The sequence below is a fragment of the Salmo trutta genome, chromosome 33 (genome assembly GCF_901001165.1).
Source record: "Salmo trutta chromosome 33, fSalTru1.1, whole genome shotgun sequence".
Lineage (NCBI taxonomy): Eukaryota > Metazoa > Chordata > Actinopteri > Salmoniformes > Salmonidae > Salmo > Salmo trutta.
Genome location: NC_042989.1, coordinates 35478872 through 35495850, shown reverse-complemented (window position 1 = coordinate 35495850; position 16979 = coordinate 35478872). Strand labels below are relative to the sequence as shown.

Sequence of the window (16979 nt, the reverse complement as noted above, 5' to 3'; positions counted from 1 at the left end):
TTTCTAGCACAGACTGCAATATGTTCCGGGATACTTCCGATGCCATTGAGGGGTACACCACATCAGTCACTGGCTTCATCTATAAGTGCATTGAGGACGTCATCCCCACAGTGACTGTACGTACATACCCCAACCAGAAGCCATGGATTACAGGCAACATCCGCACTGAGCTAAAGGCTAGAGCTGCCGCTTTCAAGGTGAGGGAAATCCAACCCGGAATGTTATACGAAATCCTGCTATGTCCTCCGACGAACCATGAAACAGGCAAAGCGTCAATACAGGACTAAGATCGAATCGTACTACACCAGCTCTGACGCTCGTAGGATGTTGCAAGGCTTGCAAACTATTACTGACTACAAAGGGAAGTACAGCCGAGATCTGCCCAGTGACACAAGCCTACCAGATGAGCTAAACTACTTCTATGCTCGCTTCGAGGCAAGTAACACTGAAACATGCATGAGAGCATCAGCTGTTCTGGACAACTGTGTGATCACGCTCTCCGCAGCCGATGTGAGTAAGACCTTTAAACCGGTCAACATTCACAAGGCCGCTGGGCCAGAAGGATTACCAGGACGTGTACTCCAAGTATGCGCTGGCAAGTGTCTTCATTTTCAACCTGTCCCTGTCTGAGTCTGTAATACCAACATGTTTCAAGCAGACCACCACAGTCCCTGTGCCCAAGAGCACTAAGGTAACCTGCCTAAATTACTACCAACCCGTAGCACTCCCGTCTGTAGCCATGAAATTCTTTGAAAAGCTGGTCACAGCTCACATGAACACCATTATCCCAGAAACCCTAGACCCACTCCAATTTACATACCGCACCAACAGATCCACAGATTATGCAATCTCTATTGCACTCCACACTGCCCTTTCTCACCTGGACAAAAAGAACACCTATGTGAGAATGCTGTTCATTGACTACAGCTCAGTGTTCAACCCCATGGCGCCCTCAAAGCTCATCACTAAGCTAAGGACCCTGGGACAAAACACCTCCCTCTGCAACTGGACCCTGGACTTCCTGACGGGCCGCCCCCAGGTTGTAAGGGTAGGTAACAACACATCCGCCACGCTGATCCTCAACACGTGGGACCCTCAGGGGTGTGTGCTCAGTCCCCTCCTGTACTCCCTGTTCACACATGACCGCATGGCCAGGCACAACTCCAACACCATCATTAAGTTTGCCGATGACACAACAGTGGTAGGCCTGATCACCGACAATGATGAGACAGCCTATAGGGAGGAGGTCAGAGACCTGACCGTGTGGTGCATGGACAACAACCTCTCCCTCAATGTGATCAAGACAAAGGAGATGATTGTGGACTACAGGAAAAGGAGGACCGAGCACTCCCCCATTCTCATCGACGGGGCTGTAGTGGAGCAGGTTGAGAGCTTCAAGTTCCTTGGCGTCCACATCACCAACAAACTAACATGGTCCAAGCACACCAAGACAGTCGTGAAGAGGGCACCCCAAAACCTATTCTCCCTCAGGAGATTGACAAGATTTGGCATGGGTCCTCAGATCCTCAAAAGGTTTTACAGCTGCATCATAGAGAGCATCCTGACAGGTTGCATCACCGCTTGGTATGGCAACTGCTCGGCCTCCGACCGCAAGGCACTACAGAGGGTAGTGCGAATGGCCCAGCACATCACCGGGGCCAAGTTTCCAGCCATCCAGGACCTCATTACCAGGCGTTGTCAGAGGACGGCCCTAAAAATGTTCAAAGACTCCAGCCACCCTAGTCATACTGTTCTCTCTGCTACCTCACAGCAAGCAATACCGGAGTGCCATGTCTAGGTCCAAGAGGCTTATAAACAGCTTCTACCCCCAAGCCATAAGACTCCTGAACAGCTAATCAAATGGCTACCCAGACTATTTGCATTGCCCCCCACGCTGCTGCTACTCTCTGTTATTATCTATGCATAGCCACTTTAATAACTCTACCTTCATGTACATAATTACCTCAGTTACCCCGACATGGTTTCTCCCACACATTGACACAATTGCTCTGTACCGGTACCCCCTGTATATAGATAGCCACGCTTTTGTTATTTACTGCTGCTCTTTAATTATTTGTTATTCTTATCTCTTACTTTTTGGAGGGATTTTCTTAAAACTGCATTGTTGGTTAAGGGCTTGTAAGTAAGCATTTCACTGTAAGGTCTATGTCTGTTTTATTTGGCGCATGTGACAAATACAGTTTTATTTGATGTATGCACCTAAAATGTGGATGCGATTCGCCAACCCAATCTTCAAGAAGAATAAGAAGAATCCCCTCTGTCCATTTCCCCATTCACCTTAGTTAGCGAGCTGGCTATTACGCTGCGTTCATAACCAAGTAGGAAGGTGGTATTTGCCACATAAAACTGAGAGAAAAAACTGTCAAACAGGTAATTGATAGTGGGCAACTCTCAACCCCGAGTTTCCTACCTGACATCATTGTCAACAAATAGACAAAGCATGGTGACACAGTTGTTGTTTATGGTAAGAACTAAATACAAATTGTTGATACAAAATGGATTCTGCTCATCTTCCTTTTGATTTAGAAAGTGAAAACAGATCTGGATGTACTTTTTTATTAGCAAAACAATCACAAGGCTTTTAAAGACGTTTTGATGGCATTTCCCAGTTCAAAACGTGGATGCACCCATCTTGCATTTACGGCTACACATTTAGCATTAGCGCACATGAACCCGCAAGATGGCTACGCGCTGAAGCCAGGCACAACAGCTCTATCACAGACACAGTCTAACAATGAGCTATGGGTTAGTTATAAAAATATTTGGCTCTATGGTTAGCCACAGTAGTTAGCTCGCTTTGTAACTCAACCAAGAAGCTGCATAGCAATATCTTCCTGTGTCTATAGCAGATATGCCACTAGTAGCATGACGGGGGGGATAATTTCAGTAGCTTACGTTACTTATAATTCAGTGGTTCAGGAGAAAGTACAGTAAATGTATGTAGGTCATCAATTTTGTCCAGTTCCAAATGTGTGAAGCCTGTGCAGCAACCCATTGACCCACATCTTCGAAATAAAAGTTGTAATTATATCTCAAGCTCTTTACATTAGCGCACAGCGCTTGACAACTTTTATTTTGAAATCAGTCAGTCGGAACCAAAACAATTCCGACAGGCACCGTCGACGTTTTAAACAGACTTGCATTGTCGTTTACGCATTTTTCTTTATGTCCTTCTCATTCAAAGTAACTGGATTTTCTCTTTAACATGACGACAATATTATAACCTCTCTTATTACGGTAAATAAATTCACAGTGGAACTGAATAGATCAACTATTTGTTTGTTAGGGGACACATTTGCCCTGAACACTTCCCAGCCAACAAGCAGGCTGACGCAAGTGGAATGAGTTGATTTCACCGGTGTCATAAAATCTGAAAGGTGCGTGCATTTGAATTATATTGAAACATTTGGAATATTTAAAAATCTCAAATATTTAGAAAATGTCCTTTGATGTATTCGTGTTTATTTAAAAAAAAAAAAACATCCTATCAACCGAAAGCCACTGTCATGGCGTGGTAGAGTAGATCAGATCAGAACAGAACAACGTTATGGCAAACATATGGGCTAACCACCATGCTAAGCTAGCTTTAGCAGTGGAGAGAGAGGTTCTTGAATCACAACATATGCACCTTGAACAGTCCTTTCTGTTCAGGTGGCTTCATGGACCAAAGCAAAACCAGATATCTATTGCTGTTCGTTGTGTAAATGACTTCAAACCACCCTTGACATCAATGTGTGTTTTGTTGATTTTAAATACCCCGTACATTAGGTAGCTAGTCATTTTAGTGAACACACTACTGAACAAATTCCGGAGATTTTAGTTCTGAGTTAACCAATATTAGCTAGCTACTTTCCCTAGCACAGGGAACTGAAAACCCTGGCCTTATCTTTACCATGCAAAAGTTCATCTTATGACAAGACATACTAGATAGCTTGTTAACTAATGCAATGGCATGTATGCTACTTGCGGTAAACTACTGTATATGAAATTGTGTCACATAATCTTGTATCTCTTAGGTCCTGACCAAGTTGAAGATGACAGACTGTCTGGGAGACGAGGCTGGGGATATGACCCCAATGGACCTATATGAGAAACTAACATCACAAGGAGACACAGTCCGAACTCTGAAAACAGAAAAGGCTGCAAAAGTGAGCTTTTAGATGTATTTATTCCATGTATTTTTTCAGGATAAAATTCAGATGCACCATCTCGTTTTCAAGTGTCCCCCAAAAAATACAATACTTAGTAACAAGAATAATATGGCATATACTAACGGTCCAATAATAACAATGAAATACAAATAAAACGACATAAAAAAGTTGTACAACTAATAATAGGCCGACACCTAACAAACTACTGCTACAACTAATATAAAACTAAGTATCTATAACATATACATATTTACAAATATCTTCACATGGGGATGTTTTCAATTAGTTAAAAACACAAGCAGTGTGTTCTTATACTGTATCATGTCATAATAAGATGCTAAGTGTTGTGCAATTGTAACAGTGTAGGTTCCGTCCCTCTCTTCGCCCCAACCCGGGCTCGAACCAGGGACCCACGAAGCATCGTTACCCATCGCGCCACAAAAGCCGCGGCCCTTGCAATGCAAGGGGAAACCCTACTTCAGGTCTCAGAGCGAGTGACGTCACTGATTGAAACGCTATTAGCGCGCACCACCGCTAACTAACTAGCCATTTCACATCGGTTACACAATACAGTCACGATACGACACTGGTCATATCGTCTTCGTGTAGTGAATTATTCCATGATAATGAGACACCATGATGTTATTGTAATACCTTTTTATCTTATATTGTTTTTGGATTGCAGGCTGATATTGATGCTGCTGTACAGTTGCTGCTGAAGCTAAAAGTGGACTACAAGCAGGTAACAGGTCAGGACTACAAGACTGGATGTCCACCCTCAGAATGCGCTGTTTCACAAGACAACGGGCCAGCGGCAGCAGCTGCAGATGGGGAGGACATGGTCGACCCCTGGAACGTCTCCACCACCAACGCCAAAGGAGTGGACTACGACAAGCTGATAGGTCAGAGTGGAAAAATTATGTTAGATCTCTGGGCAGAGTCTGAATTTATGCACAGCGAACGCTTCACTTGACAATTGTGTAAATCATGCATTGATGGAAGAATTGTCCGAGTTGTTATGTATGAATTTTTAAGTTAGGAGTTGGGCCTCTGTGAAAATGAATGAGCCTTTATGTGAGATATGTCAAATATCTCACATGTTGTTGTAAACTTGCTTCAAACACATGGACGTTATCTAATGTCAAACTCTTTTTTTTTTATTTAGTCAGAGCATAAATAATGGTATGGGGAAATTGTGTACTGATGTTTCTTTTCAGTGAGGTTTGGCAGTAGCAAGATTGACCAAGAGCTGGTGGACAGAATAGAGAGAGTCTCGGGACAGAAGGCACACCGGTTTTTACGCCGAGGAATCTTCTTCTCTCACAGGTCAGTTATGCTAGTCAATACAGTCACCAGATTCGTCACTCCTCTAGTATGAAAGCTGTGCTTATCGTCACTGAGTTCGTCATTCCTATGAATTTATTTGAATGTACTCTAGAGGGTGGTCCGTCTGCCTTTATGTCTATCTGTCTGGGATTGAGCATGAGCAATTGATACCACGTAGTAAACATCTAGTCTTGGGGGCATTTTAGGATGTGTCATATGCTGTAACTCTGTGTTGTTTGTCTTTTTCCAGAGATATGCACCAGGTTCTGGACGCATATGAGAAGAACAAGTCTTTCTACCTCTACACGGGCAGAGGACCCTCCTCAGAGGCCTTGCACGTGGGCCACCTCATCCCTTTCATCTTCACAAAGTGAGTATGTCAGTAAAGTAGTCAGGGTTGGGATCAATTCCATTTCCCTTCCAGTCAATTCAGAAAGTAAACCAAATTCAGAGTTTTTTCTGTGAAAAGCATAGAAGAGAATTGGACTTCCAGTGTACTTCCTGAATTGACTGGAATTAAAATGGAATTGACCCCAACCCTGATTAGTATTAGTGAGATGGAGAGACTTGACACTATTAAGAACCACCAAAGGTTCTCCCTACACTATGGTACATCCCTGACCTTTTGTCCCAGAGCAGGAAACACTCTAGACCCTAGTATAACAACCTGCCTATAATAACAAATACAGTACTTCATTACACACTGCCTATAATAACAGATACTGTATAACACACTGGATATAATAATAGATACTGTATAACACACTGCCTATAATAACAGATACTGTATAACACACTGTCTATAATAACAGATACTGAATAACACGCTGCCTATAATAACAGATACTGTATAACACGCTGCCTATAATAACAGATACTGTATAACACACTGTCTATAATAACAGATACTGTATAACACACTGCCTATAATAACAGATACTGTATAACACACTGTATATAATAATAGATACTGTATAACAACCTGCCTATAATAACAAATACAATACTTCATTACACACTGCCTATAATAACAGATACTGTATAACACACTGGATATAATAATAGATACTGTATAACAACCTGCCTATAGTAACAAATACAGTACTTTATTACACACTGCCTATAATAACAGATACTGTATAACACACTGTATATAATAATAGATACTGTATAACACACTGCCTATAATAACAGATACTGTATAACACACTGTCTATAAAAACAGATACTGTATAACACGCTGCCTATAATAACAGATACTGTATAACACACTGTCTATAATAACAGATACTGTATAACACACTGTCTATAATAACAGATACTGTATAACACACTGCCTATAATAACAGATACTGTATAACACACTGTATATAATAATAGATACTGTATAACAACCTGCCTATAATAACAAATACAGTACTTCATTACACACTGCCTATAATAACAGATACTGTATAACACACTGGATATAATAATAGATACTGTATAACAACCTGCCTATAGTAACAAATACAGTACTTTATTACACACTGCCTATAATAACAGATACTGTATAACACACTGTATATAATAATAGATACTGTATAACACACTGCCTATAATAACAGATACTGTATAACACACTGTCTATAATAACAGATACTGTATAACACACTGTATATAATAATAGATACTGTATAACAACCTGCCTATAATAACAAATACAGTACTTCATTACACACTGCCTATAATAACAGATACTGTATAACACACTGGATATAATAATAGATACTGTATAACAACCTGCCTATAGTAACAAATACAGTACTTTATTACACACTGCCTATAATAACAGATACTATATAACACACTGTCTATAATAACAGATACTGTATAACACACTGCCTATAATAACAGATACTGTATAACACACTGTCTATAATAACAGATACTGTATAACACGCTGCCTATAATAACAGATACTGTATAACACACTGCCTATAATAACAGATACTGTATAACACACTGTCTATAATAACATATACTGTATAACACACTGCCTATAATAACAGATACTGTATAACAGTGTCTATAATAACAGATACTGTATAACACACTGCCTATAATAACAGATACTGTATAACACGCTGCCTATAATAACAGATACTGTATAACACACTGTCTATAATAACAGATACTGTATAACACGCTGCCTATAATAACAGATACTGTATAACAGAATACCTAAACCCCAGCGTTTCAAGTCAGGTTTGTAGAAGAAAGGTCTACGTTAGACTGACTTTGTGATTTAAGGTCGTTCGAATGGCAGTGGATTCAGATCAGAGTTGAGAGTAAAGGGTTTTTGCTCCACCTGTTCCCAGATGGCTGCAGGACACGTTTGACATCCCGCTGGTGATCCAGCTGACGGATGATGAGAAGTACCTGTGGAAGGACCTATCCCTGGAGGACTGTCACCGCTACACTGTGGAGAACGCCAAGGACATCATCGCCTGCGGCTTCGACATCAACAAGACCTTCATCTTCTCTGATCTGGACTACATGGGGTACGTAACTAAACCACAGACCCCTCGGTCTCACTACGTCACTGGGCACTTATCCAGGAAGCATGTCAGAGTAGGAGCGCTGATCAATGATCAGATCCCCTCTGGCCATGTTAATGCTATTCATTATGATCGAAAAGGCTGATCCTAGATTGACTGATGCTTTGTGGATATGGGCCCTGCAGGGACTGTACTGTGTGTTTTAGTACTATTAAATATTAGTCGTTTCAGAATTCCCTCATCATGCTCATTGAGCATTTATACATCATGGGAGTACTAATGAATAGTTATTTAAAAATATATATCTTAATCCCATGTCTGTTCACTGATCTCCCAGAAGGTGGTGCTATAGTGCTGTCATTTTCAAATAATATTTAGATAGTAGGCTACATTGCTCTCAACCTTTCTCTCTCATGAGCTTTTCTGTCGTCATAATTCTTCACCATAACTATTTTCTGTGTGGGGTATGCTCAATAGCCTGATGAGACTAGGAGATACTAAAAGCTGATGGTTATCATTCAATAGAAGTAGCTCACAGTGACATACTTTACCTATTTAAAGTGCATCTGATTCCTGCTAGTGGTATTTATTTTTTATATATAAATTCAGCAAAAAAAAGAAATGTCCTCTCATTGTCAACTATGTTTATTTTCAGCAAACTTAACATGTGTAAATATTTGTATGAACATAATGATTCAACAACTGAGACATAAACTGAACAAGTTCCACAGACATGTGACTGACAGAAATTGAATAATGTGTCCCTGAACATAGAGGGGGGGGGGTCAAAATCAAAAGTAACAGTCAGTATCTGGTGTGGCCACCAGCTGCATTAAGTACTGCAGTGCATCTCCTCCTCATGGACTGCACCAGATTTGCCTGTTCTTGCTGTGAGATGTTACCCCACTCTTCCACCAAGGCACCTGCAAGTTCCCGGACATTTCTGTAGGGAAAGGCCCTAGCCCTCACCCTCTGATCCAACAGGTCCCAGACGTGCTCAATGGGATTGAGATCCGGGCTCTTCGCTGGCCATGGCAGAACACTGACATTCCTGTCTTGCAGGAAATCACGCACAGAACGAGCAGTATTGCTGGTGGCATTGTCATGCTGGAGGGTGGGGGGAGGGAGGAGGATGTCTTCTCTGTAAAGCACAGTATTGAGATTGCCTGCAATGACAACAAGCTCAGTCCGATGATGCTGTAACACACCGCCCCAGACCATGACGGACCCTTCACCTCCAAATGGATCCCGCTCCAGAGTACAGGCCTCGGTGTAACACTCATTCCGTCAACGATAAACGCGAAGGACGATCAGCTGTCCGTCCTGTCTCCCTGTAGCGCTGTCTTAGGCGTCTCACTGTACGGACATCTGGCCACATCTGCAGTCCTCATGCCTCCTTGCAGCATGCCTAAGGCACGTTCACGCAGATGAGCAGGGACCATGGGCATCTTTCTTTTGGTGTTTTTCAGAGTCAGTAGAAAGGCCTCTTTAGTGTCCTAAGTTTTCATAACTTACCTACCGTCTGTAAGCTGTTAGTGTCTTAACGACTGTTCCATAGGTGCATGTTCATTAATTGTTTATGGTTCATTGAACAAGCATGGGAAACAATGTTTGAACCCTTTACAATGAATATTTGTGAAGTTATTTGGATTGTTATGAATTATCTTTGAAAGTCAGGGTCCTGAAAAAGGGACATTTCTTTTTTTTTGCTGAGTTTAGTTATATGTTTATATATTTTACCCTTTATTTGACTAGGCAAGTCAGTTAAGAACAAATTCTTATTCATAATGAGGTTGGCATGTCAGCTATGTTGCCTATTTTGCAGATTGTTCTTAACCCTGATAGTTTTGTCTCTACAGGGCGTCCCCAGACTTCTACAGGAATGTTGTGAAAGTACAGAAGCATGTGACTTTCAACCAGGTCAAAGGCATCTTTGGATTTGGCGACAGTGACTGCATCGGTAAGAGAGACGACTTGTAGGAATTGAGTCAACACCTGTTGAGGAATTATACAAATGTCGGGATTTCACTTTCATTATGAATGAGCACTTTCTGAGTAGCATAGTGTTGCTACAATGTGATCAGGGTCATATTCACTAGAAACCAAAAGGGGAATAAAACTAACTCAAACAAGAAGGGACTAACTGTCCAATAAGAAACGCTCATTTTCTGTTGCAAAACGTTGTTTTACTATGGTGTGCACTAATGAATACTACCCAGGTGAATGCTTTTTAAAAGCTAAGTATTCCTCCCTCTCTCACCCATCCCAGGAAAGATCGCCTTCCCTGCCATCCAGGCCGCTCCGTCGTTCAGTAACTCTTTCCCTCAGATCTTCAAGGGCAGAAAAGATGTCCAGTGTCTCATTCCCTGTGCCATAGACCAGGTCAGTCAAGCATCACAGCACAACCAGGACATACTGTCTGCTAACCTTGAACAACCAGGACACACTGTCTGCTAACCTGTAACAACCAGGACTTAATGTCTGCTAAAGATTTAAGTTCATTTTAGAAATTGGATGCTTTGACTGATCATCTACAATGCTCTAACTAGTGGCAACTGATTAACCTCAACCTGTCTTTCTACAGACTATGCTTGTGACTTTATTTTCATTTAGCCAGAATCAAATCCTGCAAGGTTAAAATCAGATGGATCTGAGTAGCAGGGTCTGACAGCATGTCACTGAGAGAGTAAAGAACTGTAAAGTTCAGTCTGATATGTTTAAGTTCACTGGGACTTAATGTAGCCGTACATCTAGAGCACTATAACGGTTCTGAAGATATATCCATCCTCTACCCCTTAAGGACCCTTACTTCCGGATGACCCGGGATGTGGCCCCCAGGATCGGCTACCCCAAGCCTGCCCTGTTGCACTCTACCTTCTTTCCAGCGCTGCAGGGGGCCCAGACCAAGATGTCCGCCAGCGAAGCCAACTCCTCCATCTTCCTCACAGACACGCCCAAGCAGATCAAAAATAAGGTGACACTGAAGCTCTCTAATAGCCTGCTGCCCAGTCCAACTATACTGGCTCGGGTATTTTATTTCTACGTCGTCCTTTCTAGCAATAGTGAATGCTTAACCAGACTGGCACAGTACAGACCAGCTTGGCCCAGCTTAGTAGTGTGAAAGAGGTCACTTGACAATGTAAAACAGGGCTTTAATAGCTAAATACAGTACATTTACTTTATTTGTTCCACATGGCAGTCAAATACAGTCACCTGAAATCCTATTACATTTGATCGATTGATATGAGAATGGTTTACAGGAAACGAGGGGAAAAACTGTAATTCATGTTCGAGTTGTCATTGTGACTGTCATCACCTAGGTGAATAAGCATGCCTTCTCCGGGGGGAAAGACACGGTAGAGGAGCACAGGAAATATGGCGGCAACCCCGATGTGGACGTGTCCTTTATGTACCTGACCTTCTTCCTGGAGGACGACGAGCAGCTGGAGAAAATCCGACAGGTGAGGGAGAGCTAGCTGCCGGACAAATGCCAGAGAACCTAATGCACTTGGACTGGAACAATAAGACAGACATGGATCAACATTTCTACAGTACTGCTGTCAAGGTTTAGGATCTGGTGTTATTATTTTGACATCCACATTGTCCTACATTTTGAATTGTGTATATTTATTATTTTACCTAGCTACATAGCCCTACATTTGAATTGGTGTTTTTAACCCACACAGCCATACTATCAATGACTACCCTCACAGTTGAAAAATAACCTGATCTTTATAGGAAATAAGCAAACTTAAGTTTTCTATTTGGTATCAAAACTCTTGTATCCAGCGGGACATCTCCAAATGAACACTGATGCTTTGTGTGTGTCAAAGTCTTATCCGAATGATTAACTGTCTAGATTTCCTGAAAACAAAGCTAGATTTCTAGCCTGGTCCCTCTCCCATGATGTGCTGTAGCCATCTATTCTAGTGATGTCATGCCATGTTTGGCCTGGCAAAGAGTGGCTAAAGCACAAACAGACTGGACCACCGGGCTAATGATTTCCAGGAAATAAAGGCTGTTCTATTGTGTCATAAGTATAATAATCCCACTCATTGCTGTATTGTATCTCTGTCTCCAGGACTACGCCAGTGGAGCCCTGCTAACCGGTGAGCTGAAGAAGCGTCTGATAGAGACCCTGCAGCCAATGATCACATCCCATCAAGAGAGACGCAAGCAGGTCACAGAAGAGACCGTCAAGCAGTTCATGACCCCGAGACCTCTAAATTTCAATTTCTAGCCAGTATGTAGCCAGTTTTATTCATGTGCTAAGTTCTGACACAATGTTGGAGGTCATCCAGGTCAAAACTCAGCAGGGCAGTGTTCAGCAGAGCACAACGTTGTGGAACGTTCAGATATAAATATGTTTTGTAGAATAAAGGAAGTGTCTATTCTATTCATGACATTTCTATCTGCAACGTTCCACAACCTACTGGATGTGGCCCAGGTCTTATCACATGCGCCATACTAGAAACATGGAACTTAAATGTGTCAATGCTACATATCCCCGTGCTGAACAGTTCATGTCGAATGATTAACCAACTATGATATGGTTTCACATCAAGCTTACTAAGCAATGACAAAGGAAGTCTTATTTTGGTTTGTGCTAACAGCAATACCATTGGATGAATAAAATAATGTCTTGTGAATTTTTATTCAGTCATTAAATAATATATATATTTATTTTTTCACTTTACACTGCTAAAATGTTTATACGTTTCACTCACACCAAAATCAGATGTGCTACTTGAAGTTTGGTTTTTCTCAAACACCAAATCACAAGTACAGGATCATCAGTACATGTTGTATACAGAGAATGACTTGCAGTATTTTGAGAACTGGGAGTTTAGACAGTACCATTGAAAATACTGTCCAAGTCAAGGACAAATGATTGATACTGCTTGGATCCAGTAACAAAGCAAAGTTGTATATTTACATTTTCTGAGCAAAGTTGATTAATTCCTAGCCTCAGCTCCCAGGCTTCGCTCACTTTCATACCGAAGGTGAGGTGAAAGCCTGTGGCAGAAGTTAATCAATTCCTAAATACTGATGACCGACCCCCAGTATACTGCAGTTTGCTGGATGGTGGCCCCATTTCAAAGATGCTTGTTTCCGAGCTGGGACAGGAGCGATATGAACAGTGGGATAATTATTTGGGCAGGATAAACAAGTAACTTTAATTAATACAGTATTCAGAAAAACTTCATATTTTCTAAGCCACGTTGTCCGTCAGCTTCAGTTCTAGACATTGAAATCAAGTGATCCTGCGGTGTAAAATACACCCCTGTTATAAGGTCAGTGAGAGAATGTTGTGTAAAAAGTAGGTAAGTCAAAATAATGAGTTTCTGTACTACTATTCCTGAAAGGTGTGACAACTATTAGGCCCTATTGCTAAACAATCTGAGAACTCTACCATAAAACTGTTTTAGCTCAGTATTCATTTTCAATTCACATTTTCCCTTGAAATACTATGCAGGAATATTTAAAATAAATCTTACTGAGGAATTGTAGTTTCCCTTATAGTGCAGCATGGCACTATATAAAAATCACATAGCAACTGAGGCAATGGTGAATAGTGATACAACATGAATTGAGTGTTATTCTAGTCATGAAAAATGGCTTGAGAAACATAATTAAAATAGAATCCCCTCACCCAAGTCTTCAAAGCAAAGGTTGGATTCATTAGTTCACATCGTGTCCAGATTTGTTCTCGGACAAGTAGTTCCTATTTCATCACCTAATGAATAACCCAAGCCTTTAAATTCAAGTTTTCGGTCGGAGGAGGCGCACAACCACCTCGTACATGGCGAACACAGACATGTTGACAGGGAAGGCCCGTATGCAATTGAGGCCCAGGCCTTTGAAGAGAACGCCCGGCCCCTCAGTGCGTATGCTCTGTGCGATGCAGTGGAAGAAACCTGTGTATCTCCTCTTGCCCATACCGTCCACCTGCAAACGGGATTTGATCACGTCCATGGGTGTCCCTATGCACCAGCCACACATCCCTGACAGTCCACCAGCAAGCAGAACCACATTCCACTCTGGTGGGGAGAGAGACACCAAATAATCAACACTAAATGATCCTGAATCATGATGAACGATTGCAAAAGCAGTCATGTACACTTAAGAGGACAGAAGCATGCGCTTTGGAAGATTCTTACAGAGAGATGCTGTGTGTTTACCTGGCTGATTCCTCCCAAGTGCTACACTACCGTTCAAAAGTTTGGGGTCACTTAGAAATGTCCTTATTTTCCATGAAAACATACATGAAATGTGCTGCAAAATGAATGGGTGTTCCCAGGTGCTGTGTGTTTACCTGGCTGGGTGTTCCCAGGTGCTGTGTGTTTACCTGGCTGGGTGTTCCCAGGTGCTGTGTGTTTACCTGGCTGGGTGTTCCCAGGTGCTGTGTGTTTACCTGGCTGGGTGTTCCCAGGTGCTGTGTGTTTACCTGGCTGGGTGTTCCCAGGTGCTGTGTGTTTACCTGGCTGGGTGTTCCCAGGTGCTGTGTGTTTACCTGTCTGGGTGTTCCCAGGTGCTGTGTGTTTACCTGGCTGGGTGTTCCCAGGTGCTGTGTGTTTACCTGTCTGGGTGTTCCCAGGTGCTGTGTGTTTACCTGTCTGGGTGTTCCCAGGTGCTGTGTGTTTACCTGTCTGGGTGTTCCCAGGTGCTGTGTGTTTACCTGGCTGGGTCTTTCCAGGTGGGGATAGCTGCTCACAGATAACGTGGTAAATAGTGAAGTAGGTGGCAAAAGAGGGGCCGTCTCGCAGGGCGAGGGCACCAGCTCCCTTGTACAGTCCGAGGAAGCCCTCTTCACGAGCGATGGTCAGCAGACAGTGCATTGGGCCGCGATACTTGGGTTGCTGAGCGTCCAAGCCTTGGTGTACCATCTGGCACTGCATCCGTACTTTTACTATGTCAGCTGGTGCCATCACAGATACCTTAAAGAGGACAAGAGAAAGAGGACTCAAAGGTATTGTGGTATGATGTCATCAGGGTCGTGTTTCGGCCCATTTGCTTCCATTTGATTCCTAGTGAATATGATCCAGTTTTGCTTAGAGGAACTTTTATTTTTTAGTTCCCCTAATTAAATTGACTGAAACTTACCAACATTGGCCATGCCAAGCACCATGTCATGTAACGTTGCAACAGTGTAGACTAATATACTAGTCATAAATAGACTACCTGGGCAATACCTCCTGACAACCCGGACAAGAAGAAGTCCACTTTGGCTGGCAGAAAATCCAAACCTGTGGAGGTGGATCGTAGTTGATGTAAACACTGCAGGACATTCCTGTAGACGCCAAACACCACAGAGGAGCTGATGGACACAGTGGTGACTGGCATGGACATGCCCCTGTAGAATCCATTCACCTGTGGAGAGACACAGCTTTCAGCCACAAGTCCAAACCACAGAGCTTCATATGGGGCGCTTTAACAAAACGCCACTGAGACACTCACCCCTTCTGTCTTCCATGTAGTATGAATACATTGCCAAACTCCTGTGAATCTCCTTTGTGTCTGTATTCTCACCTGCAAAAAGGTAATCGAGTCAAAAGTTACCGAGTTTGATAATCGCACATTGTTAAACATTAGTGAAATAAGCACAGACGACTAATGAAGCTCGCTCACATACAAATATACTTACCTTCACTGTGTCCAAAGGATACCCCACAGCCACTCCAAAGGCTCCTGTAGGAACAAGTCATATTCATCACATGTACATTATGTAACTAACTCAATGAAAATGTTTCAACCTATTTTACATTGTAAGCTAGCCTATAGCCTTGCTTGCCTGTGTAGTTAGTTGCATGTTGCCACATTTCCCAGCAATACAACTATGATAAGTTAAATGATTTCGATTTTTTTGTTTTTTTAACAGACAAACACATTACAGTAACGTTTTTTAACTCACCTCCAACGGAACCAGCAACGAAATCTGCCAAATGCATATTTTTCTCCTTGTGGGGGGGGGTCAACTCAATTCATTTAGATGGCTGCCTGCTAAGCTAGTTAGCTAAGCTATGATGTTTTTATAGATAACACGAGTCACGACCTTCATTTTTGACCAAAATATAATGTTGTAATATTCTCCTCGTCGAATTCACTGTCAGGTGAATTAGGTATACGTCGCATCAGAAAATGTTTACTAAAGCTTTCTAAATGGTGATCTAACGTGACTATAGACGACCTACACAGCTATGGTAGCTAGCTACTGTCAAACATCAAAATGCTACACCGGCATTGTGTCACATTGAATTATGACTCGTTGTGCAACAAACAGTCTGAGCCAAGTTCAGGGTTTGAGTAAACATTACTGAGCTGTAACAGGCATATTGAGTTAATTTGAAAATGTAAATGTAGTATATTATTTAAACATAAAGAATAATTGTGTATGAATTAGAGATTGTTTGTAGATTCATATATATATTTTTTTATTTTACCTTCATTTTCACAGGTCTCTTTTCAGGGATTCTGGAAAAACGAGACAATACTTGTTCGTCAAACTTGAGCTTACAAATTACATTTAGGGGAATTTTATGAGGGAAAAGATTCGTTTTTGGAATTTTCAAAATACTTTCAATTTGATTAATTTCCATGTCGAGTCAATGTCTGGAAATGCCCTTGTCAGGGGCAAAGGATCCCAATTTCAAACTCTCCAAAAAAGTGTTTACAACAAATATTTCACTAATCGATATTAACTAAAAGGGATCTCATGTAGTTTCTTGCAATAGCCCTCTGTGACTTTAAATAATATTTATCTCAAAACTGTGATTCCTAATGTGTCGAGGCACATATCTGGGGAATGATAACAAAAAAATGTGTGCAGCATTAAAGTTCGCCAAGAACAAGGTGGCCTCCATCATTCTTGAATGGAAGAAGTTTGAAACCACCAAGACTCTTCCTAGAGCTGGCCGCCTGGCCAAACTGAGCAATCAGGGGA

General features: G+C 41.9%; 2 protein-coding genes across 3 annotated transcripts; one reads left to right on the top strand and one right to left on the bottom strand.

Annotated features, from left to right (window-relative positions):
* Window positions 1–3292: 3292 nt before the first annotated feature.
* Window positions 3293–12687, top strand: wars1 (tryptophanyl-tRNA synthetase 1). The gene is made up of 11 exons (XM_029730742.1): window positions 3293–3398; window positions 4038–4169; window positions 4858–5074; window positions 5390–5498; window positions 5749–5868; window positions 7859–8041; window positions 9898–9998; window positions 10308–10420; window positions 10839–11012; window positions 11359–11499; window positions 12120–12687. The coding sequence occupies exons 2-11, from the start codon at window positions 4056–4058 to the stop codon at window positions 12276–12278; spliced, it is 1431 nt and encodes a 476-aa protein (XP_029586602.1). The 5' UTR covers window positions 3293–3398; window positions 4038–4055; the 3' UTR covers window positions 12279–12687.
* Window positions 12688–12693: 6 nt separating this feature from the next.
* slc25a47b (solute carrier family 25 member 47b) lies at window positions 12694–16902 on the bottom strand. Of its 2 annotated transcripts, none has more exons than XM_029730745.1 (6): window positions 15951–16883; window positions 15684–15727; window positions 15497–15568; window positions 15221–15409; window positions 14718–14976; window positions 12694–14079 (listed from the first exon to the last, which is right to left on the bottom strand). In XM_029730745.1, exons 1-6 carry the CDS (start codon window positions 15985–15987, stop codon window positions 13802–13804), a joined length of 879 nt encoding a protein of 292 aa, XP_029586605.1. In that variant the 5' UTR covers window positions 15988–16883; the 3' UTR covers window positions 12694–13801. The 2 variants fall into 2 exon arrangements, with proteins under 2 accessions (XP_029586605.1, XP_029586604.1); XM_029730744.1 differs by having other exon boundaries at window positions 13948–14585; window positions 15951–16902.
* Between the last annotated feature and the right edge of the window lie 77 nt (window positions 16903–16979).